The sequence below is a fragment of the Nelumbo lutea genome, chromosome 1 (assembly GCF_056320005.1).
Source record: "Nelumbo lutea isolate HS-2025 chromosome 1, American lotus-T2T, whole genome shotgun sequence".
NCBI classification, from domain to species: Eukaryota; Viridiplantae; Streptophyta; class Magnoliopsida; order Proteales; family Nelumbonaceae; genus Nelumbo; species Nelumbo lutea.
Window position 1 is genome coordinate 205373277 of NC_142684.1, and position 25145 is coordinate 205398421.

General features: G+C 39.0%; 1 protein-coding gene across 2 annotated transcripts in view; it reads left to right on the forward strand.

Moving 5' to 3' along the window:
* The first annotated feature begins 1499 nt into the window (after positions 1-1499).
* The window catches only part of EDD1 (glycine-tRNA ligase), a 184129-nt gene continuing 160483 nt past the window's right edge, over positions 1500-25145 (forward strand). The window contains exons 1-5 of one of the 2 annotated variants that reach the window (XM_088962478.1): positions 1500-1939; positions 9705-9755; positions 11091-11158; positions 17558-17639; positions 17763-17826. In XM_088962478.1, the coding sequence (XP_088818604.1) occupies positions 1685-1939; positions 9705-9755; positions 11091-11158; positions 17558-17639; positions 17763-17826 (520 nt within the window). In that variant the 5' untranslated portion in view covers positions 1500-1684. The remainder of the gene's footprint in view (positions 1940-9704; positions 9756-11090; positions 11159-17557; positions 17640-17762; positions 17827-25145) is intronic. The other variant, XM_088962477.1, reaches the window with a different exon arrangement.

A 25145-nucleotide genomic window follows, 5' to 3' on the forward strand; every position in this document is an offset into this window, starting at 1 on the left:
GAAACCTAATCAATAATTTATACCCTTTTCAATATTTAAAGTAATGAGGCTTTAGACATCGATGTTAAATGTTATTCTGTGAGATAAGGTCGTCTGAACCTCTAAGGCCTTGTTTGTTTCCATGGAATTTGGGGTGATTAAGTTGGTGGGCCCCACGAAAAAGAAATAAAACTGCATTCACATTTCGGTATTGGTGGGTCATGTGAAAAAATAATGTCGATCAAGCAATTCATTTACCTATGCAATTAATACCATATTGAGACTTAGGTAAATTACTTACCCGTTAGTGATTAAAATTGCTAATACATGATGAAACAATATTGTCCCTTCAATAATGTCACTTTTTTTTTATTTTTTTTCATGGATAAAACAATAATTATACAACTTTACATGAGGAATAAAAGATTACTAGTAATTACTCAAGTACGTATTTCCTGTAGCTCAAATAAGTGCATTTACCCAAATGTATGACTTACGGATATGTGAACGAGGCCTACAAGTGGTGGTTGAGATTTGGTCTTGAGGTATTAGTTTTGGTTATGTGAATGTTTAAGTGTTAGCAACTTTCCTCATAGGTGGGAAAGTTGTTTACCCACATAGGAGATGAGTATCGCTTACCTGGGTAAATTATTTACCCACCCAGTGATACTCAATAAAATAAACTTTCCCTGGTCCCGACATTAATCTGAAAAATGAACATGAGATTCTTTCCCCCCTCTCAAAATCTAAAAAAAGAACGCTCCCGATCACATTTGAGGACGATATGGGAGTCAATACTTTTTTTTTTCCCTATTGATAGACATATATATTAAGCCACTTTAGTGGGTTGAATTTATGTTTGGATACCGACAAACTTGTAACCAATCAATTGATTTGATAAATGTCATAACCAATCATGTGACTATTTATCAAATTGATAGGGTTAGGGGATTTTGATTGGTGAAAGGGTATCATGTAAAATGGAGACGGAGGTCCGTTAGTCCATCATCTTCATAAGCGGGGGGAGCATCGGCTTGTGTATAGGGACAAGTGTCTCTCTCTTAACGGGAGAACACCGGAAATTCAATAAAAATACAAATACGTAGAACGCAAAATCTTGTATTTTGTATGTTTTTATATACATTAGTCGGAACCCGTACAATGCATATGGTTTTTTAATCGAATTGCAAATGAGAGTTAATGGGCTTTTAAAAGAGCCCTAGATACTTACAAACACCATACCACAAAATTTCATCATAGATATTCCTTATTTAACCCTTTATCATACTAAAGATTTTAATTTAGGCTATTTTATTGGCTAAATATTCATTTTTTAACTGCTCTTTATCATAAGATATGTTTGATTTGAAGGAAAGAGTAGGGAAAGGAAGGGAAATGCAGAAAAACCTATACAAGATTTGTAAAGGTTTCCCTTCCTTTCCTTTCTCAACTTTTTCCTTCATACCAAACATAACCATACGGTTCATACCATAAAACCAAAACCTTTGGAAACCCCATTTGTACCGTCATATTTGTATCTGTATCCTTTCCAATTCCAAACAGAGCTTATTAAGAACATTTGAATCGCGCTCCTTCGGAAGTTCGGATAGAACTGGCTAAGGTAGTAAGGTGGGCTTTGGGACATTGTCATTCGTTACCGCCGTGCTGCCACTTTCCTTCCCCATCCCAGTCTTCTCACTCAGCCATGGTGTTGCTCGCATTCCCGTTAGTTCTTTCTGCTTTAAAGCCCCATGGAACGCATCTGGCGCTCTTCTACCCCGGGAGACGAAGCCCATTCCACTTCTGCGGGCCTCTCCGTCGCCATTCCTGTCTTCGGTTCAGTAAGACCACTGTTTCAGCTATTAGCACATCTGCAATATCCCAGCCTCCATCTAAAGATCCAAAGCCACATACCAGAACTTCTGTTCCGACATTTCAACAGGCGATTCAGCGCCTCCAGGTTAAAATCTAATATCGTTTCATGTCAAATAAATGCCGGTGTTTCTGAGCTGAGCGTTGAACTTAATTCGGCTTCTCTTTTGATTAGATGTAGTATATGTGACGCTATGAAATCCTTGCTTATTAAATTTAAATAATTATTCTTGTTTATCGTCGAGACTAGTAAGGACTAAGGAGGAGTGTTTATTTTGTTTGGTGCCAACGTGGAAATATGAACATGTAGCTTTCAGAACTAGAACTGTTAAGCACTTGATAAATATGCAATCTTTCATTTTTTATTTTTTGCGTGTTTAGGATGATTACTTAATCTTGTGATTATACGTTGATGTACTTGTGGGAGTTTTTAGAATGAACAATTTATTATTATGGGCGCTTTAAATGAAGAACCATTACTGAATACATTGTAGCTCTAATTGGCAAGTAGTTGGTGTCGATGCCATTAATAATTCTAGTAGTTCTGCCTACTCAAACGTCTAATACGCTTTTTTTTTTTTGATGAATAAAGAAATTTATTAATTCAGAAAAAACACCACTGAAGAGGCACGAGCTTTACCTCTTCAGAAAAGTATTACATCGAAATAAAACAGAATTAACCATAAATAAAATTACAAGGCAGCCCAAAATAGCTGCTCCCTTGTAGCCTCCTGCTTAGCTAACCCATCCCTAAGGTGTTTGCTGATCTTCCCACCCATTGAGAGGTAACAGTCATATTTCTTGTAAGCCAGTTTACTCTCCTTAATAAATCTATGTGTTGCCACCTCTTCTAATACCCTTTTTCCTCCCCTCCTTTCTTTATTTTCCCTTTAATTGTACATAAAATTAACCCTCCAACTGAAAATTGAGAAAAGCTTTGACTTTCTTGCTCACTCTCTTGTTGGATAATCGGCAGTCTATCTGTTCTGGGAGCCATAGGGAGGGGTTAAAGCTTGTAATTTCAGTCATCTTTACATATATGTGATAACCAGTGGTCTGCACTGGTTGGTGTCCTTAACATTACAATAAGGTTATGGGTGCATTCTCTTTCACTAGTACTTATACATCTTAATAAGCTGTCTCTATTTGTTGCTGTTTGTGGATAACCCTCCAATTCTAAGTGGCATTGGACCATGGAACACCCATAAAATTAAGTTTGATGGGGTTCTTACTAGAGGAAACCATAACATGACCATCTTTTCATCTTTGTCATTGTGAAAAGGTATGCAGCATTTATTTGCTCCCACATGGTAAAATGCTATTTGACCAAGCTTCTCGGCCAATAGCTTGGTTCTCTCTATATCTAGATTTGCTTAGTTTTTTCTCCTAAGAGGTTTAGGGCATTGTGAAAATGACCTAATGGAAGTTTTTAAGGAATTTTATGAGAGGGATTATCAATAAGGAGGCTAATGCAACATTTGCAGCCTCAACATTGAAGACTTTCAAAGCAAACCATCTTAAAGATTTTAAATCCATAACTTTGGTGGACAACATGTCCCTAAGATGAAGAGATGTATTGCCTTCAATAATTTCACCCACCCAAGGAGCTTTCATTCATGGGATATGAATCACCGATTAGATTTTAATTGCCAAAACAAGTGTGTTCAAGACTATCGGAGAATGGGTAAGAAAGGTTGGATATGCAAATTGGACTTGGAGAAAGCTTATGGTTATGCGGATTGGTCCTTCTTGGATGAGGTTCTTAGAAATAGTGGTTTTGATGACAGATGGAGAAGATGGATCCAAGGATGTTTAAGATCTTGTCATTACTCAATTTTGGTTAATGGGGTGGTTAGAGACTTTTTTCTCCTAGAAAAATGGGTCTTGAGCAAAGGGATCCACTTTCCTATTTATCTTAGTGGTAGTTGTCTTGGGTAGAATGATCACTAGGTTAGGTAAATCTGGATCTTTTTTTTTTTCTTTTTTTTTGATAATTGAAAGATAATTTCATTAAACAAGAAGATAAGCTGTTACAAGCATCCCTTAGAGTGGTGCAGCCTCTCCAAGACATTACAGTGAGACAAGAAAAAGCATGAGAAAATTTACAAACTTTCCCAAAATAGCTCTTCCCTAGATATCCCTTGTTTGGCAAGAAAGTTAGCAAAAGCATTTGCTGATCTACCCACCCATTGGACTCTAATTGTCATGTGTCTCGTTAACCATTTAATTTTTTTTTTCATATGATCCCTATAGCTCCAAGCAGCTGAATCAGGGTTCAGCAACTAACCCACAATCATCGTAGAGTCCCCTTCAATCAGTAATTTCTCTATCCCAAGTTGGTTGGAAATCTGAATTCCTTGTACAGCAGCCAACAACTCAACTCTCGTTGAATCACCTACTCCCACCGGGGCCTGAAAACAGTGATAAAATATTGCTTTCCTCAGTTTTCAAGACTCCTCCAATCCCTGACAATCCCGGATTGCCTTGGCTGATCCCATAAAAAAATCAGTTTAATAAAACCTTCCGAAGGAGGTACCCAAACTGCTGCAGATTTGTTTTTCTTAGAGGACATGTTAGCTATTACAACCCAGCTTCTCCAAAAGTCAGCAAAGGAAAAGGAAATAAATGAGTCTAAGGTCCTCAGCCAGTGTATAGTTCTAGTTAAGATACACTCCTTCACAGCTGAAATGGTTCTCTCCTTGTCAAGAATGGTTCTAGAATTCCTTTCTTCCCAAATAGTCCACAACGTGGCTGCTCTCAGGCATCTCCACATGCATTTCCCTTTTTTTGTTGGCCAAACAATGGTAGACGAGCTAAACAACAATTTTACTTCCAATGTCAGAATCCACCTGCAACCAAACAAATCAGAAATTCAATCCATAGAGCTGCAGCAAAGGGGCAAGAAATCAGTAAGTGGTAGCAGTCCTCACTATGGGCTTTGCATAAAATACACCAGTTTGGGGATATTCCAAAGTATTAATCTTACCATGATACACCTCCCAACAAAAGACAACTATTTTAGGGGGAATATGCTTGGTTCAAACTTCTTGCACAGTGAAAGACCCAGGCACATCACTAGAACACAGGGATTTGAAGAAAGAAGCACAAGTAATTGAACCCTAGGAAGTAGGGGCCCATACTCTTATCACAAGAAGAAGGGTCTAAACAAACATTGCCAAGAGAAGAGAGCAACTCAGTGACACAAGGAAGTTCAGCCTCATGCAAACATCTACAAAAACCAAATCCTAGTTCAAAGAAAGAGGAAGGACTGGAGGGGAGAGAAAAGAGGAAATGGGCTCTTTTTTTATAGAGGGAAAGAGAGTAAAGAGGGGAAAATGTCTTTGAGAGGCACATTTCCCACCCAGGTATCTTCCCAAAAAAGAACTAGATTACCCGCACAAGCATCATACCTTACATATTGGAGTAATTTGGGAAGAATGCCATGTATTGCCTTCCAAGGGGTTGATAGGGTAGCCTGACAGGATACTCCAGAATCCCCATGGTTCAAAGTATCGATACTTCACGCCCGATACGGGGCGTACCGTGTCATATCTTTTGAAAAAGATACGGTCCGAAACGCTTGTTTCCAGGTGTTTCGGACCCCCAATTTTTTTTAATAATAAAAAGCATGTTAAAATCTTTCCAAAAAACCAAAACGTGAAAAAAAAAACTAAAAAAAACTAAAGTTTCGGCTGTTTCTAAGTACCAATACGATACGACCGAAACTTGTATCGTATCGATACTTTGAACCTTGAGAATCCCAACTTGAATCAGAACAACCATGAATACCACCCTTTGCCACAAACTCTCTCTCCATCGACCATCTCCACAACCACTTTCCCAACAAAGCTTCATTTTTAAGAACCAAATTCCCTAAACCTAGCCTCCCTCCCTCTTTGCTACAACTAACTATCTCCCAACTAATTAAATGGTCCTTTTTTTCACGCCCTGGTTCCCACAAAAAAATCCCTCATCAACTTTTCCAATTTTCTAGCCTCCCTAGAGGGGATCCTAAAAATAGAAAGGAAGTACACCGGGAGATTGGTAAGCTTGTCCCTAATCAAAGTTACCCTTCCCCCCATGGAAATGTAATTCTTTTTTCCATGTTGCCAGTCTTCTTTCAAATTTCTCCACCACTGGATTCTAGAAACTACTTTCCTTGGGATTCCCACCCAATGGTAAGCCCAAATAAGTCAAGGGTCAAAAGGCAACAGAGCATCCCAAGCAAGCAACAATGGACTCAACCTCAGTATCCTCCAAATTAACACCCACCACACAACTCTTTTCAAAGTTGACTTTGAGGTTGGAGACACTCTAAAAACCAATTATTAGATCCTTCAGGTTGCTCACTAACCTCAAATCGCTTCCCTCGCAAAATATGATAATATCATTTGCACATTGAAGGTGGATCACTAAAACACTATTTCTACCAATCTTCCAGCCACTTATTACCTCTTCCTATTTGCTTTGGAAATCCATCTACTAAACACATTCGGCACCAAGGTAAAGGAAAGGGGAGAGTGGATCACCTTGTCTTAAACCCCCCACAACCTAGAAAGAAATCTCTTACTACTCCATTGACTAACACAGAATAATGAGCTGAAGAGAGACATCCAAAGATCTAATTACACCATCTTTCCCCGAAACCACATATCCTAAGTACCTCTAAAAGAAAGTTCCAATCCACCAAATCATACACCTTCTCAAAGTCCAATTTACAAGCAAACCCTCGACTCCCAGATCTCCTCATGTCCTCTACACACTCATTTGCTATTAATATTTGATCGGTAATTTGTTTACCTTGTACAAAAGCTCCTTGAGCGTGGCTGATGAGAGAGGGTAAGACCCTTTTGATCCTCAAAGACAACACCTTTGTTAGAATCTTGTAAATGCTAGTCACCAAACTAATGGGCCTATAATTTTTAGGTTGCTTAGCTTCAACCTTTTTAGGAACAAAGGGCTAGGAAAGTGGCATTAACTCCAAGGTTGATTATATGTCTCTTTCAAACTTCTTGAGAATTGCTATCAAGTTCTCCTTAACTATTTCCCAACAATCTTGATAAAAGGCCATAGTGAAACCATATGGTTCTGGGGCTTTTGATCTTCTTCAAGGTCTCTTTCCAGCCATCTCAAGTGATTCTCCTCCAAATCAGGCCAATCCAAATCCTCCAATCTCTCTTAGGATAAAAGAGGTCTTCTCAAAATTGACTTGAAGTGGTCCACAAAGATTCTTGCTATCTCTTCTTGGCAATGAATCACTTCTCCATCTATCTTTGATTTAGCCACAAAATTTTTCCTCCTTCACCCATTAGCTAAAGCATGAAAATATTTGGTGTTTCCAGCACCTTCCTTAATCCACTTATGCATAGACTTTTGCCTCTAGGAAGTTTCCTCTCTAAAGAGGCCTTCTTCCAGGTTCCAGCTCCTTCAGCTTCCACCTCACCTCTCTCTCCTGCTCATTCATAGATCTTTGGGATTTCTTCTCATCTAATTACTCGATGTGGGAAAGCAAGGTAGATTTCTGCTCCTCAACTTTTATTATCAAATCTAAAAGGCCTTGGTCCACCACCTAAAAGTTCTTGACCTAGCATAATAGGACAATGATCTGAGGTAACTCTAGGTAGGGCTTTTGTCACTAGACCCCTTTACAGATTCTCCCATCCTTCATTTAAAAGAAACCTATCCAGTTTGGAGCAGGTTGGGGTTTCCTGGAAGTTAGACCTTGTAAAAAAGGTTTGCAACAATGGAAATTCCTTTAATTGGCAACTATTGATAAAGTTATTGAACTTTTCTCATACTGGTGGTAATGGTCTGTCGAGGATTATTTGATTCTCCTGTGAATCTAATTACATTAAAATCCCCACCCAGACACCATGGTCCCTCCCACAGTCCATGAATTGCATAAAGCTCATCCCATAACTCATTTCTCTCTCTGTAACTGTTTGGCCCATGTACATTGGTTAAAACCCACACTGCTCCATCATCCAAGTTCATAAATTTCAGTGAAACTGAAAAATTGCCTATCAATTCCTCCAATACTTCCACTACATCTTTCCAAAAGATTACTGTTCCCCCGGAAGCATCCCAAGAGGGATCTGAAATCCATCTCACACCTCTTGATTTCCACACACTTCTTGCCCATCTTTTGTCTAACTCTGGCAATTTAGTTTCCTACAACATCACAACACCAGGCTTTTCTCTTCTTCATAAATCTTTTATACTTCTTTTCCTAGCATTCCCAAGCCCCCTTACATTCCAGCTGATAACTTTCATTGTTTAAGTGATAAGAAAAAGCCCGCCCCAATCACTCCTCAACTCACTATTTAGGCACTTTTCTCCTCTCCCCTCTCCCACTGAATTCAATATCCCCTTCAATATTTGAAATTAACCTCTCCACTTTGGATCTTTTTTTTTTTTTTTTTCTTTCACCTCCTCCCTTTCACTGTCTAGACAAAGCTTCAACCTTTGTTACTTTTTCACCCTTCTGCAACTTACAAGAAAAATCACATTTCTCTGGAGTTGCATCTAGACGTCACTCTTCCTTTTGCTTATATTCCTCCAAAAAGGCGCAAATATGGTCCCAAATCCTTTCCAGTTCCTCTTCCTTTTTTCTCTTAAGGTCTAACACTCTCTCCCCTTCTTCACTCCCAAGGTCTTCAACCCTCCTTTCGTTGACTGTTCCTTCCTCCTGGGATATCAGAGTACCTGTTTCAGGCAAAGAACCCAAATTAGTACCCGAAACTGAAAGGACTAATGCACCTGGGTCAGAAGGAAATAAAGGGGAAGAGCCAAGGATAGGGGTCCCTGAGTTTGTAGATTGGATTATATCAGGTTTGACCATTAGTTTGTCAGACTTAACAGCAGAATTGACCTTTGAGGACTGTCCCCTTTCTGGAGTTTTAGTACATAATGGCGTAGATCTTGTTGGTGGATGGATTGTGGGGAAAGATAGCGTGAGGATATCATGCCTACAATTTGTTGATGACATTTTCATCTTCTACCATGAAAGAGTAGGAGTTAGAAATTTACATCTTTCGTTGGAATGTTTTGAAAGGATCTCAAATCTATTTGGAAAGGTCTTATTCCCGATTCCCCCCCAAAATTGGGGCTTTTGTTGGGAAATATTCCACGATAAATCTAATAAATATGAGAATATCTAATGCAAGTCTTATTGGCTTATCTCTTTGGGCTTGTTCATTTCCTCTTAACTCTTATCTCTTAGGAGGAATCTTTTAACTTTAAGAGAAAAATGGTTGTTCGTTTCTTCTTATCTCTCATCTCTTAAAGTGCAATCAGACAACTTTTTGTTTTCCAATGATACCCCCAAAAAGACAAACAAAAACTCTCATATATGGAGTCAAAATGGATATTAATAATTTTCAGAATTCAGAACAACATTCTCTGCATTCAGAGTTCAGAGGAAAGAAAAGTTCACTAATACCAATATACCTCTTAATGTAATTATTGCACTTTCAGATGTTAGACTTCAGAGCAAACGAACAAGCCCTTTATGTTTGTCTCTTTTGTAGGGCAAATGGTGAAAATACTTTTCTTCTAGTAATCTCCTATCAATGTGCTAACAGCATTTGGGATTTTTTTCCCTCCTTATTTGGTTGTTTTGGTTGAGAGAGAAAGGTGTTTTGGGTGTACAGGGCGCTAGGGTTTGTGGGAGGCTGAACAACCATTGTACTCCATTGTTTTGCTTTTATAGTGGATTTCGATTCTTGTACTCCATTGTACTCCATTGTCAAAATAAGTTTTTTTTTCTTTGTTTTTCGATTCTTGTTATCATTTTGACTACTAAAATTTCTGTTACAGCATGAGTAGTTATTTAATGGTTTTTATCACTGCAGGAATATTGGGCTTCTGTTGGATGTGCTGTCATGCAATGTAGCAACACAGAGGTAGTAGTTTTGCTAAAACTCAGTTTGGGAAGAGTGCAAATTCAAATATGTAAAGTGCAAAACCTTATATACGATATTTCTAAACCTTGTATTTACACTGTACATATTTGTATTTGCACTCTTCCCAAACCAAGCCTAAGTTTACTTTTGCCTGATATAATCTTTTTTTTTTCCCTATAGAATATGTGGTATCTTAATGCTAAAATGGGGTATTATATTCCTTTATTAGTCATTATCTCCAGTTTTTTGAGTGGTAACTAGCATTTCATTTTTCTGGGTCCAAAGGTCTGCAAATGTTTTGCTGATACATTGACCAAACAAAGGGATAGGGACAGGTTATTTTTGGTGCAATTTATAACTGTATTATGAGAAATTTATGAATTAGGTGGTTGATTGCCTCCCCATATTAGTTCGGATAAGGCATGGATGATGATGAGGTGGTTGATTGCTAGCCTGTAATTGTGGATGACTGGAATCTTGTACATGACTCATTTTTTTCATAATTTAATAAAGTTTTACCAATAAAAGAAGACTAACAATGTTTCATTAACTTAATAATTGTAAAAGATGTCTAGAAAAAAAGGATTAGAAAACCTCTCTTACAATAGTGATTATTTACCATGCCTTACAAAGGAAAAAGAACGAAAATCTTAAAATTTTTGTGCTCATTAATCTTTCTCGGTTTAAAAGAAAAATCAAGAACCGGAAAGAAGTTTCTTTGTGGAGGTCACTATATCTTATGTTTCATTTGCAAGCATGTGTGTGCAGGTTAGCATGGAAGGTGATGCTTTAGCTTCCTATGACGTGCCTGGATCTGATGTTTGCACCGCTGTGTATCACTTGTTACATAACCATTCACAAGTGAACACGCTAGTGTTCCATATGATGGCATGTGGGCCGTGCCCCATGTGTGTGGAACACTGACCTGTTCACCTGTAATTTTTTTTTTTTAAGTTCACTTGTGATTTTTTACGTAGCAAGTGATACACAACGGTGCAAGTAGCATATCCTGAGTATCCAATGACATGCATGGTTTCTGCCTATGCCACACAGATGTAGACACACGTTTGCATGAAAACCTGACATATTTTAACTTGCTTTCTTTTATGTATTGCATTTTTTGCTTGCTTGGAATCAATCTGCTATTTGCTTGTATCTTGTTGGGTATAGAGTGGAAAATATATAGATGAATCATTTTATACTCTGTATAGCTGAAATGAATTGGAGCATTTTGGAGTTCATATTTTTTAACTCACACATACAACTTTACTTCTTTTCCTTTGATTGTCATCTTTCTGGGTTCTGATAAAATGAGATTTTGACTTTATTAATCAGGTTGGAGCTGGGACTATGAATCCTTTGACATTCTTGAGGGTTCTTGGCCCTGAACCGTGGAATGTTGCGTAAGTGTTATTTTATTTCTTTTTTGTCGCAATAAATTGCATGTAATGCCTTGGATTAAGTGAACCGGGATGTTGTATTCCTTACTTTATTTTACTTCTAAAAGAAGGCCATTACCCAATGTTGGTTCCAGTTATCTAGGGTCTTGAGAGGGGTAGACTGGGTACAGTCCTAACCTTTGTTTACACCAAATAATGACCCCTACTTTCTTTTACTTCTGTTTTCTTAAAAGTAAATATATATTTTTTCTTTGGCTGGGTGGATGGGCATGGGTGTGTCCATGTGGGTGGCCGTGTGTGTGTGTGTGGTGGGAGTGGGTCAGTTTAACCTCTCTCCACCCTCTAATTAGGGACAGTTTCAACATAGAACACCTTGCCATGTTTGCAAAACAAGCTCACTTTTATATTTAAGTTTCATATTGAAAAATAAAAACTTTGAACAGATACCATTAATTGCAAAAATCATCAATGCAAGAAGTATACCCAACCTTCCTTAATGTTACCTGTTTTGATGTGGGAAATGGTAACAAGGTTCAATTTTGGGAAGACCTATGTTTAGATAAAATCCCCCTCAAATTGCAGTTCCCTTTGCTTTAGCTCTCTCTAACTATAAACTTGAACCTATTTCAGAATTTGGGATGCCATTTCCTCTTGAGGGGCCTATGGGAGAATGAATGTGAATCTCTTGTGCAACCACTGGCCAAGTTGGAACCAGTCTTTTTAGATAAAAATGTGGAGGATACTAGAATATGGAGAATCTTTTTCAGTGTTCTTTTCACTTGTGCCTCTTTTTCAATAACCCGCTTAAGGTTCAAGGGAAGTATTCCTTGGAAAGATAAATACCTATGACATGCTATAGAGAAGAAGACCCAGGAAATGCCTTTCTCCTCATTTGTGCTTCTTATGCAAAGCTAGTGGTGAAACCATTCCCCATTTACTAATCTCCTGTCCTTTTGGGCATTGTGTTTGGGAGTACTTCTATTCTCTCTTTGGATGCAAGTGGGTTCCCCCTCAAAATGTGGTGAGTATCTTCTATCCAAGTATCTTGAGGCAAGAATAATGTGGCGTTGTGTAAGGGCTGTTGGCATTTGGACTATTTGGAAAGAAGGAAATTCCAGATTATTCTCAGGGAAGGAGGGGAACAAGGAAACTATCCAGGAGGTGATTTGCTTCATGGTATTCCATTGGCTTAAAACTATGGATCTCTTCAACAATGTTTCATTAGATGATCTGTCAAGAAAGTGGAAAGAAATTGCTTTTTCAGCCCTGGTTCAGGAGGTATCAGTTCCAATTTGGTCCCCCCTCCAAGTGGATTTTACAAAATGAATTTTGATGGGAGTAGTATTGGCAATCCAGGGCCTTCGGGTATTGGGGGTGTTTTAAGGGATGAGAAAGGGAAAATAATTGCCTTTTTTTCAAGCCCAATTGAAGAGGGCGACTCTCTTGGAGCTGAGATTTTGGCGGCTTTAGAGTGTGTACAGAGAGCCAAGGACTTAAATATAAGGAAGCTGATCATCGAATTAGACTCCAAGCTGGTGGTAGAATGGCTGAAGGGAGATAAAAATGGTCTGTGGTTGTACAACAATGAGAAGAAAAAATTCAAGTGGTTGACAAAAGACATGGAAGTTAGGCCCCGTTAGTTTGCAGGTAAATATGCATAGGAAAGTTGGTGAATGGGTAACTTTTACCCATTGACCAACTTTTCCATGTTCTTTTCGCATTAAGCAGTGGGCCCCACAGTAAAGTTACCCTTACTTTCCTAGGTAAAACTTACCCATCTCCTAAGTGGGTAAGTAACTTTCCCACATGGGAGAAACTTTCACAAAACATAATGGAACCATTTTACCCATTTTAGTACTTACTTTTTGTGGGTAGAAATGTCATTTTATTATTTACTTGGGAATCCTGAAAATCAAAAGAACATGGGTAGGTACACTTACTAAACATTTACCTGGGTAAGTGCACTTACCTAGGTAAGATGCACTGTTACAAACGGACAAGGCCTTAAGGTAATTTGGGTTAAGAGATGTGCAAACTCCTTTGCTAACTGGTTAGCAAAACAAGGGGTGAATAGGGATAACTTGTTTTGGGCTCAACTGTAATTTTTCTTCTCTGTTTTTTCTTGTTTGGTGGAGATAAGAAAGGTTATCTCCTCCCTTTGTATCATTTTTCTAATTAATGAAATCCTTTGTTATTGATAAAAAAAAAGTATCTTGAGGCAACCAAAGAAGAGAGAGAGAATTGTGGAAAGCAGTGGTGTGGACTAGATGGGAAGAAGGAAATGGAAGAATTTTCAATGAAAAGAATAGACCCAAGGAGTAGATAATAGGCATTATAAAGATAAAAATCGAACATTGGTAAAGATAGTGGAAACCGAACTGCTTCAATGCAAAAAACTATTTACTTTGTCGACAACTCGGTGGCCTATCTGGTTGAACAACTGAACCATTTGACCTGGTCAGCAGGTCATGAGTCAAATATTAGTCCTCTTTTCTTTTTCTATTTTTATATTTTAGCCGTTTCCATTATTAATGATTTTAGTAGCAGACCTATTAAGGTTATTTTGGTCTTTTCTCTTTTATTTAATACAATGTAATTAGTCTATTATGTCCTATTTTAAGTTGTGTGGCCAATACATAAGTAGGGGCATGATGGTCTTTGTACTTCGCTTTAATAATATATAAATATTAGCCAATTGGACTGGTGGGATTGATATTTCTCTCCAATTAGCTATTCTTTCTCTCGCTTCTTTTCATCTTGTTATTCACCATAACATTGCTGCCTTTCTTCTTCAACTTCTAGACTGAACACTAGATCTGAACCATTATTTCAAATAAAAAATAGTTCTTATTTATTGCGCCCAATTAAATATCTGTATTTTCTGTAATTTTTTTGTATTGATCTATTTTATATATTTATTATTTAATTATGACATTACAAGTTGACCCTGTTTTTCTGGGTGGTGAACTTACTTCCCTTCTTAACACTATTTTCCTAGATCAATCTTTCTTGGATAGTAGAATTTGGTCGATTCCCCCTTTGGATCTTTCACATGTGCTTCTTTTTTCACTACTCTCTTTCATTCATTACATCAGCCGAGCCCCTTCCCCACAAAGGAAGTTTGGTGTAACCCTGTACCCCCAAAAATAAGATCCTTTTACTGGGAGGTTTTGCTCCAAAAGATAAACACCTTGGATAAACTACAAAGAAGAAGGACAAATTACTGCCTATCCCCTCATGTTTGCTGCCTTCGCTTGGGGAGTGGTGAGACAATTACTCCCCTTTTAATATCTTGTCCTTTTGCATCTTTTGTATGGCACTGGTTTTTGTCTCTCTTTGGGTGCAAGTGGGCCTAGGCTTGTAATTGGATCGGATTCATCTAAATCCAAGTTCGATTCGGTAAAATGTAAACTGCATCTGACTCTGATCCGAAATCCGATTGGATTGTGTACAGGGCATTCGAGTTTGAATCCGGTCGGATTTTGATCTGACTTTGATTGATTTCTTCAGTCGTTTGAATTTGCTTCACTCTTGCCGTTTTTCTTTAGTTGAGAGAACGAGAACTTGAGAACTAGATTCATTCTTGTCGTTTGAGTTTGCTTCAATTTGAGAAGATCCACTCTTTAGTCAAATCAGTCCACTGTTTTCATAGCTCAACTGCTCTGAAAACCCCCTATTTGCTAATGTTGTTCATTCATTCATTCCAATAAAATATCTTCTTAAAAGGCAATTAAAGTTATAAAATCATTTTTTATGTGAGAAATAAGAATTTAAGACCCTAACATGGACTTGTTTGGGCTTGCCTCGAGGGATGTGGTACAAAGGCGACTCATAGAATCAAGAATGCAATATGTTTTACATCACATTAGCTACTTGAAGTAATGCAATTGAGGAAAAAAATGAGATTGTGGGTTTTACATGCATGAAAATGCTTTATATGCTTGCTTTTATTTTTAAATTTTCATTTGAATACGCTTTACATGTTATGTTTGTGTATTTTAATTTTAGATAATAGGTTTTTTAAAACATTTATTTTAAAATTTAAGTTTATATTTTTTATTAACATTATGTTTAATATTTTTTGCATTTTTTAAAGTTTTTTGGCATTTTTTTTAATTTTCTGACTTTTTTTTTTATTTTTTAGCAATTTTTTTTTGTTGTAATTTTGTGTCTTGCTTCAAAAAGGTGTGCGTCTCGCCTTGTGCCTTGCACCTTAGGCGCAAATTGGCCCTTGCATTTTTTTAGCGCCTTGTGCTTTTAAAACACTAGTTTCGGGTATTGTTGATAGGCCTTGGTGGACCCCTCCTCCGGATGTGGCAAGCCTATTTGACCCAAGTTCCTTCACACTACCTAGGAAAAGGGGTAGAGTGATGTGGAGGGCGACAAGGGCAGCCATCATTTGGTCAGTTTGGAAGGAGAGAAATAATAGAATTTTCCAAGGGGAAGAAGGAGAAGGTAGGTCATTGAATGCATAACCATTAAAGTTTTACACTGGCAGAAAGCAACTGACCTGTTCAAAGACTTTTCAGCCGAGGATATCCTCAGGGGATGGTCAGTAGTGACAAATTCTTCAACTACAAAGATTGTGGTTAAGCCTTATTGGATACCTGCAGCACAACAAAGGGTGAAATTGAACTTTGATGGAAGCTCTTTGGGTAATCCAGGACCTTCTGCAGCCATCATTTGGTCAGTTTGGAAGGAGAGAAATAATAGAATTTTCCACGGGGAAGAAAGAGAAGGTCATTGGATGCATAACCTTTAAAGTTTTACACTGGCAGAAAGCAACTGACCTGTTCAAAGACTTTTCAGCCGAGGATATCCTCAGGGGATAGTCAGTAGTGACAAATTCTTCAACTACAAAGATTGTGGTTAAGCCTTATTGGATACCTGCAGCACAACAAAGCTGTTTGCATTATACTTTGGCCCCATAGGTGAAGGAGATTCTTTGAGGGCTGAAATGTTGGCCCTGCTACAAGGACCAAGGCTGGCCAAGCAATGAGGCTTTCAAAATTTTTAGGTGGAAGGAGGCTCTAAACTACTAATAGGATGGCCGCAGACAAAAAGCTTGGGTGTATGGACTCTTAGACAAGAAATGAGGGAAATACTCTACCTAGCAAGGGTACAGCCGGGGTGATCATGGGCCGGGCCCGGGCTGGGCTTTGCACTTATGTGAAGAGCTATAGCTTAGGCCCGGCCTGGGGTTCCGGGCCTGAAACATAAGCCCTAGCCCAGGTCTACAGGGCCCGGGCCGGTCCAGGCCTGATTCTGGTCTAGGTGTGTGCCTTGGAGTTAAGCGCCCGCCTAGTTGCTTAGGTGTGCACCTAACTGACTGGGCATGCACCTTATACAAACTTTGCATGGCGTTTGAGCGATGCGGAGTTTGAAAACCACCTAGTTGCCTAGGCATCGCCTTGACAACTATGGCTGTATCATTTACTCTACCTGGTATAAAAATAAGGAAGAGGCTCTAAATCATATTTTTTGGAAGATAAAAACAAAAAATTTATTAAAAAAAATAAGGATACAAAATAGGTGACAAGGAATCATCCCCAGCATCTCAAATCAAACCAAAAAAACCAACCACCCAACATTCCACCACCCCATCCAAATCATCCTTGATAGCTTGCAGGGCAATAAACAATTATTAACAATCCTAATTGGCAGGGGAGAGGGACCATGGGTGCATTGTCATTGCATTAGTCTAGAGACTAGATATTTGGCTTCCAGTGGGAACATCTTGTTATGCTGGATAAGGAGATTAGCTCTCTTTCGGCAGAAGCAAGTTGTGTTGGGGCTTCATTCTTCCAGATTAGGGTACCTGCCATACTTGGGGGTGTATGGCGAGGCCGATATGATTCAGCCTCGGGGTTTCTTTTGCCTTTATATCTCTCTTCTTTTCTTTTTTTTTTCTTCACGATCTTTTATTAAAATTTTGTTGATCTTGTCACTGATAAAATAATGATTTGCATACTTTTCTGTGTCTTCACACAGAACACATTTGGTAGATGGATTGATGCTTTAAAATTCGAGTTCATCAAATCTAAGAATTTTCTCTAGAGGCATTGACCACACAAAAGCCTCTACTCTAGGTGTGACAGGGTTGGCCGAAATCTTGGCTAAGCCTGGATTTACTTCTTCCAATCTTCTGATCAATATATTGTAGAAAGAGTTGATTGAACAATGTGGATAACCTTGTGCTGTGTAATTATTGCATCTTTAGCAAATTTGTCACGGTGATTGATTTGCTCTTGCCAGATATCTAATATCATTTTGGTTTTTTCTTTTGATAGAATCTATTTATAAATGCCTGTCTATCTTTGTTACTGTGTTAATTTTGTACATACAAGGGGATTTTTTAAAAGTTACTTGCTACCCCTTCTGACAAAAATGGTTTGGGTGAAGGTATGTGGAGCCTAGTATAAGGCCAGATGATAGTCGTTATGGAGAGAACCCAAATAGGCTCCAACGCCATACTCAATTTCAGGTTAGTCTTTCGTCTCATCATGATCAAATGATGAAAATATCATTGAGGTTGGAGTTTTCTGAAGAAGCATGCTATCTTTTACCTTTTGGTTAATATCATCTCTGTGCTCGGGTCTAATCTCAGGTCATACTAAAGCCAGATCCAGGAAATTCACAAGATCTTTTTATCCGTAGCCTTGCAGCCTTAGGTAGTGACTGAAATTCATTTGTACATTTTATTTTATTTATTCAATGAAAAACATTGTTTTAGCAGAAGTTCCTCCTTGGTAGTTTTCTTTGGGACTAGTATTTATCATGACAACTATTCTCATTTTATGGATGTAAAAATAAAATTGTTTTCTCATTGAATTAGTTTTGGCTCTAGCTATCTCTGTTTGATGCCTCCTGGCTTTCCCTAGTCTCCTCATGGATAGTAGCTTTGTTCTTATTTCTATATCATTTAAATGTCTTTTGATTGTCATTGACAAAAAATAGATAATATTTGGTTGATGTTTTGGAACTCCTACTGAAGATGTTTTATTGAGTCCCCTTTTTGAAGCTACAATTGTATGGAGCAAGGTGTTGGACAGTTAGTAAACAGTATGTCCAAAAAATGAGTGTGGCAAAACTGCATGCTCTTAGATGATTGAGTTGTAAAGCTAGAAAGGATGGGGGTTAGAAATGAAGTCATATGAAGGAATCTAGTAGTAACTCCAATAGGTGATAAAATGAGAGAAAGTAGACAGAGGTGGTTTGTTCACATGCATTGAAGACCATCTACAGAACTTGTAATAAGTGATCTGTTACAAATTGAAGGGGCTAGAAGAGCTAGGGGCATAATGAAAAGGACTTGCATAGAAGTACTAAGAAATGATTTAAGCGCCCATAACTTGGCATATGGCATTGAACAGAGCAGAATGGAGAAACAGGATTCATGTAGCTGACCTCACATTAGTTTGGAGTCTTTGGACAAGGCTTAGATAGTGGTGATGATGATGATGGAATTGGATAGTGGCACAAGACTGACCAAACTCTTATAGTTAGTTAATACAAACCTACGGCCTGGATGCAACATAAGTTTTAGTTAAGAGGAAAAACCAAAATCATGATTTTTTCTTTTTGATCAGCGAAATGAGAATTTTATTCAATTAAGAGAAATAAATTCAGGATTACAGCAGCTAGAAGTAGACATTGCACCGGAAAAAGTTACACTAAGGCCCAAAAAAGCTGTTGCCTTTGAACTCCCTGTTTAGCTTGAGAATCAGCCATTCCATTTGCAGTTCTCCTGATCCATGTGAATGAGGCATTAAGTTTCCTTGCTATGCTTACTATCCCTCTTAATGGATGTCTATAGATCCAAGGGACATTACCGCTTGAATTGGTCTAAGATATCACTATTTCTGAGTCCCCTTCTTTCTCCAAGTTCTTAAAAATCTGCTTGCTTGTCAATTGTTAACCCTTGTAGCAGAGCTAATAGTTCAGCTTTTAAAGAATCGCCTTCCCCTAAAAGTCTGAGTACATAGTCAATACTTTGCTTGAGGAATCTCTGATCACACCACCAATTCCTGCCATCCCTGGGTTCCCTAATGAGCTCCCATCAAAGTTAAGCTTAATCTTGTTTGGACCTAGGGGCTTATCCATCACCTTTCTTTCTTTCTTTTTTCTCAGCAGTGTGTCCCACTCCATTCCATGCTCTTACTATATCAGTAATTGAGAAATTTTGAAAGAGCTGGAGAGATTGTACTAAGTGTGCAACTTTTATCTTTATGGCCTCCACTAGATCTTTTGACCTATACTTCTCATTGAATATTCTTGCATTTCTTTCCTCCCATATTATCCACACCACCGCTGCCCTCACTGATTTCCACAAAATCCTCATCTTTTTGTTGACTGCCTTAAGAAAGTTTGGATTGAAGAGGCTTCCTACATCTTGGGGAGTACTCCACCTTCAACCAAAGAGAGAACAAAAAGATTCTCAAACAAAAAGCAGAAAAAGGGCAATGGATCAATAAATGGGGTAGGGATTCACCATCTGCAGATCAAAGAATGCACATATGAGGGGAGAGGCATTTATTGGGCCTCCTTTTTTGAAGCATGTCACAAGTGTTCACCTTCCCAAGAAACACCTCCTGCCACAAAGCTTGGATTTTTGGTGGAGCGGGCTTGCTCCAAATCTCTTTCATTGGGAAATTCTCACCCCCAATAGGAGTTAGTACAAGAGTATTGAAGAAAGAAGCACAGGTAAAGGTGCCATCAGAAGAAGCAGACCAAACTCTAGTGTCCTCCAAAGATTGAACCAAGAAATCTGACTTAAGAGTATTAAGCTAAACAATAAGGGACTCACATTCATTATCTCTCAAACCCTTTTTGAAACCAAAATCCCAACTCAATCTAGAGTGAGAAACGGTGACGGAATTTGAAATGGGTTGTAACTTGTAGTTAGAAATTAAATAAAGATCAGTGAAAAGGGAACAAAGAGGAGTATCACCCAACCAAAGATCTTCCCAAAATAGCACCTTAGAACCACAACCCACATCAAATCTAATGAATTTAAAAAAGATAGGATATACCTCTTGTATTGCTTTCCTCGGAGAGATCGAGGAAGATGTGGGGCTATCTTTGCACCCCAACCATTGTTCATGAAACCGTAAATGCTATCTATCATCTTATGCCATAGCATGTTTCTTTCCAATGGAAACATCTAAAGCCACTTTCCTAACAAAGAAGTATTCCTATGAGCTAGGTTCCCCAATCCTAAGCCTCCCTTTTCCTTTGTTTTGCTGACTTGTTCCCATTTTACTAGGTGGTTCCTCTTCTCCTCCCCAGGTTCCCAGAGAAAATCCCTCATAAGGTTTTCTAATTATCATGCCACTCTAGTTAGAATTCTAAAGGTTGAAAGGAAATAGATTGGTAGGTTTGCTAGAGTTTCCCTAATCAGGGTTATTCTCCCACCTATGGATAAATAATTCCTCTTCCACAGTGCTAACTTCCTTGTAAACCTCTCCACCATTGGCTTCAAAAAGACTTCTGATTTTGAATTCCCTCCCAAAGGTAACCCTAAGGACTCAAATGGCCGTTGTTTGACCTCACACCCAAGAATCTCAGCTAGCTCTCTCAAACTTTCATCTTCCAAGTTAATCCCTGCTATACAACTTTTTTCCCGATTTACCTTCAACATGGAAAGCGATTCAAAGGATGTGATGAGCTCACACAAATTTCTTATACTCTTTTGATTACCTCCCTTGGAATAAAATAATGTCATCTGCAAACTGCAAATGAGTGACTGTCACCTCCGGTCTTCCCTTTCCTCCATCCTCTAAATAGGTTTTTCCGATCAGCGGCATCCTCCTCCATGACCATCCTACTTAGGACATCAGCAATTAAAGTGAATAGGAAGGGGGAAAGGGGACCCCCTTGTCTCAATCCTCTTTTCGCTGGAAAGTAATCTAGCCACACCAAAATCATGATTCAAACCAAGAACCTATCATGGAAAGGGGAAGAAAGAATAAAACAAGGCAAAATGTGCAAGTGTAGGTCCTATTACTGTGAAGAAGTGCTCATATGTAAAGCAGTTCTCAAGACATCCTCCCTGTCTATGATACTAGTAACCAAAATAATGGACCCATTTTTGGAAAAAGGTTATTCAATCCAAGGAGGAAAATAGGCAAGATGATGTGGAAGTGCATTAGGGCAGCCACACTATGGATGATTTGGGAAGAAAGGAACTTGAGAATATTCAAGGGAGAAAACAAAGAAGAGGAAAGTTTAGAAGAAAACATTCTAGTCAGAGTGGCAAATTGGTTAAAGATTTCTACTCTATTTACTGATTTTATAGTGAATGACATAACTAGGGGGAGAGGGTTGGTTAAAGATTTCAACTCTATTTTGAGGGAGGGTAGGGGATTAGAATGAAGCTGCTGAGCTGGAATGTAAGGGGATTGAGGGAAGGAAGAAGAAGGGCATTGGTAAGAAACTTAATAAGAAAACACAAACTGGAGGTGGTGCTGTTGCAGGAAACAAAGCTCTAGGAATTTGACTTAAGGATGAAAAATGAAATCTGGGGAGAGGATAGTGGAGAGTGGGTGGAGCTAAATACAATGGGGTTATCAGGTGGTTTGGTCATCTTGTGGGATCCAGGAGTCTTTAGGAAGTTACGGGAGGAGGTTGGAGCATACTTGGTGTTGGTATATTTTCATGAAGTAAATAGGGGCTGGAATTGTGGTCTAACAAATGTGTATGGTCTGAATGAAGAAAGGGAGAGAGTGGGGTTTTGGAAGGAGTTGGAAAGGTTGAGACAGAGGTGGGAGGGACCATGGTGTTTGGGAGGAGACTTTAATATAGTTAGAAAGGGAAATGAAATGAAAGTGGGAAGGGAAAGGAGAATAAGTGTGGGAATGAGGAGGTTTGGGGTGTTAATTAGTCGATATGAGATGATAGACTACCTTTAAATGGTGGAAGATTTACATGGTCAAATGGACAGTGTCCAGCAGTACTTAGAAGACTTGATAGTTCCTGTTTTCAGGGGATTGGGTGGATTATGTGGGGGAAGTGGTGCAGGAGCCTTTAAGGAACAGAAGGCTGGTTGAAGACAAGGCAAAGAACATTGAAGTGATAGTTGCTTCGGTTGGAAAGCTTGTAACAGACTGGGCTTTGATTCTTCCAGAATTTGAGCAAGTTAACAGAAAGATTTGGTGGAAAACTTCTGGGATGTCCTTGAGCTTCAAGATTGTAATGTGGATCTTTTTTGTTTTGATTAGTAGTTTGGTATGTCATCTTGACACCCATCCAAATTTTAATATTTTTTCCTTTTATTTTTTTTTTCTTAAAAAAAAGCTCTAGTGCAATCATTTTTATTGCTGGAATCCACCTCCTGTAAATTGGGTAAAGCTCAACTTTGATGGCTGCATCATTGGCAATCCAGGGCCATCAGGTGTAGGGGGAGTGTTTAGAAGCCATGATAGTGGCCATCTACTCAGGACCTATTGGCTATGGCAACTCACTGAAAACAGAGCTCTTGGCACTGCTTCATGGGTTAAGGTTTAGTAGATCTCTTAACATCTTGAATTTACAAGTGGAAGGTGACTCAAGGACTGTAATAAGGTGGATGGAAAATAATAGTCCAGGATCATGTTGGCTCAGGGAAAGTATGAGGGTGATCAAGCAGCTTTCAAGGGTATTGAATACAAGATTCACCTGGATTCTGAGATCAGCAAATGGGTTGGCTGATTATCTAGCCAGGTATTTGGAATCCCCCCTTGTTCGGTTGCTAAAACTGTATGGGAGTGGGCTTTCTCCCTCTTTGGGTGTATTTGGAATCCCCTTGTGAGCGTCCAAAGTTTGTTCTCTCTGTTCTTCAGATGGTCTAAGAAGAGAGGGAAGATTATGTGGAGAAGCATTAGGGCAGCAGTGTGTTGGTCCCTGTGGGAAGAAAGAAGCTCACGAATTTTTTCAGACAAGGAAAGAGCCCTGGAAAACTTATTAGACCTTGTTAAGATGTGCCGAATAGGGGTAGTTTAGTCTTCTTCTGTTTATTAAGTAACTTGCTTATGTGGCAGTGTTATTAGAGTTACTCTGCCCCACACTTAAGTAAGGGCATTTCTGTCTTTGTAAACATTATTAGAATCTAATATAGATTAAGGGGGTCGACTGGATGGGTTAACCATCAGATTTTCGACAGACCCTTCTTCTTCTCTTCTTCTTCTTCTCCTCTTCCTGTTCGGACTACTGTAGCAGCAGTCGAAACATGGTATCAGAGCCATGCTCCTGACCTACGTCAGTTGGTAAATCACCTCAGCATTGTTCTTGACTCTTCACCTTCGTTTCTGGTCAGCCAATGGAGAGAACTGGTTCGCCCTAGGTCAGAAACATTACAGCTTGTCTCTCTGCTGCACATAACCTTCTTCAACAAGGAAAGCGACTTCAGCAGTGAATGGTTGATTGATATTCTCAATAGGAAGGTCGGTTCTCTCTTTTTCTAGTGTTACTTATATTTCTGGGTAGAAACTCTACAAGAAGCTGTTAGTATTGATTAGAACCTAGAGAACTAGGTTCATTGTTGCCCTAGGAAGGGCTGTGTGCAGTAGCCGAATGGTGTAGGGCTGCTGTAAGTTGTTAAGTGGTGTTAGGGCTGCTGTAAGTGGCCGAGTGGTGTAAGGTAGAATGCAGTGACCTTGCCGAACTCCTTGTGGTTGTGTAATGCCCTCTTAAGTGTATTAAACAAGTCTGAACCGGGTGCAGCAGATTTGACTGTGTTGTGGTGCTTGTGATGCACAATTTGTTTTGAGTGGTTGTAAGAGGGCCTACTTGTGATTAGTGAATATTAAACTGATGCTTATGTGGGACGTAAGTGTGTGAAGTCAGCAGTAGTGCGAATAAGAACAAGTGTGTGCTTCCACTGTTGTGTTTAGAGGCTGCAATAGGTGCTGAATTATCAAACTGTGAACAACATCAATCAGCTTGTAGCTGAGAAGAAAAGTTAGAGGCAACTGTGAAAGAGTACAATGGCAGCAATAGGAGATGGCTACAATGATCAGAAATCTAGTGTAGTAATTTCCTCCGACTACCTAGGGGTACAAATGACCTCAATTAAGTTAAATGGGGAGAACTATGCTCCATGGGCTAAATCTGTGGAAGTTTTTATCAAGGCAAAGAAGAAAGTAAAGCATGTAAGAGATGAGAAGCCACCGGTCCAGGGTATGATGATTGGGAACAAGAAGATGCTCAAATCATGACTTGGCTGTGGAATAGTATGGAACCCAAAATCAGTGCCAACTTCATGTTTCTTGATACGACTAAGGATATATGGAGCATGCTAAGAAGCTATATTCTGGACAAGATAGCACAACAAGAGTATATCAACTGTATCAGGGGTACTTTGATTTACAACGAGGAACCAAAACACTAGAAGAGTACTATGCCTGCATGAAGAATATAAGGAATGAACTCAATGTCTATCATCCCCTTACTCCAGATATTCAAGTTCAGCAACAGCAAAGGGAGCAACTAGATGTTACAAGATTTTTAGTGGGGTTGAAGTCGGAATATGAACCAGTTAGAGCTCAAATATTGGGGGGCTCTACTCTCCCTACACTTGAGGAAGTATTCTCAAGACTTCGTAGAATTTCTTTGGGACATACAGAGAACCCCACACAGTTTGATAGATCAGCACTGTGACAGCTAGAGGTGGTGGACATAGTACAAGAGGGGGAGGTCATCTTAGAGGGGGCCGTGGCAATTCCATGATTGGTCGGGGTGGCCGTGACTCAGGGGGAGGCCGTGGCAGAGGAAAAAATAACTCTACAAGGAAATGTACTCATTGTGGTAGGGAAGGACACACAATAAATTTCTGTTATGACCTACATGGCCCTCCTTCTAAATGGGCTAATCATGCTGTAGCAGGAGAGGTTGCTATTAGTGACAGTAAACTGGCAGACCGAACACCTCCCACATCTACATCTACCTCTGGGAGGGAGATGGTGAGTGTTCCGCGTGATGAGTATGAACGGTTCCTTCAAACTACTTCACAGCA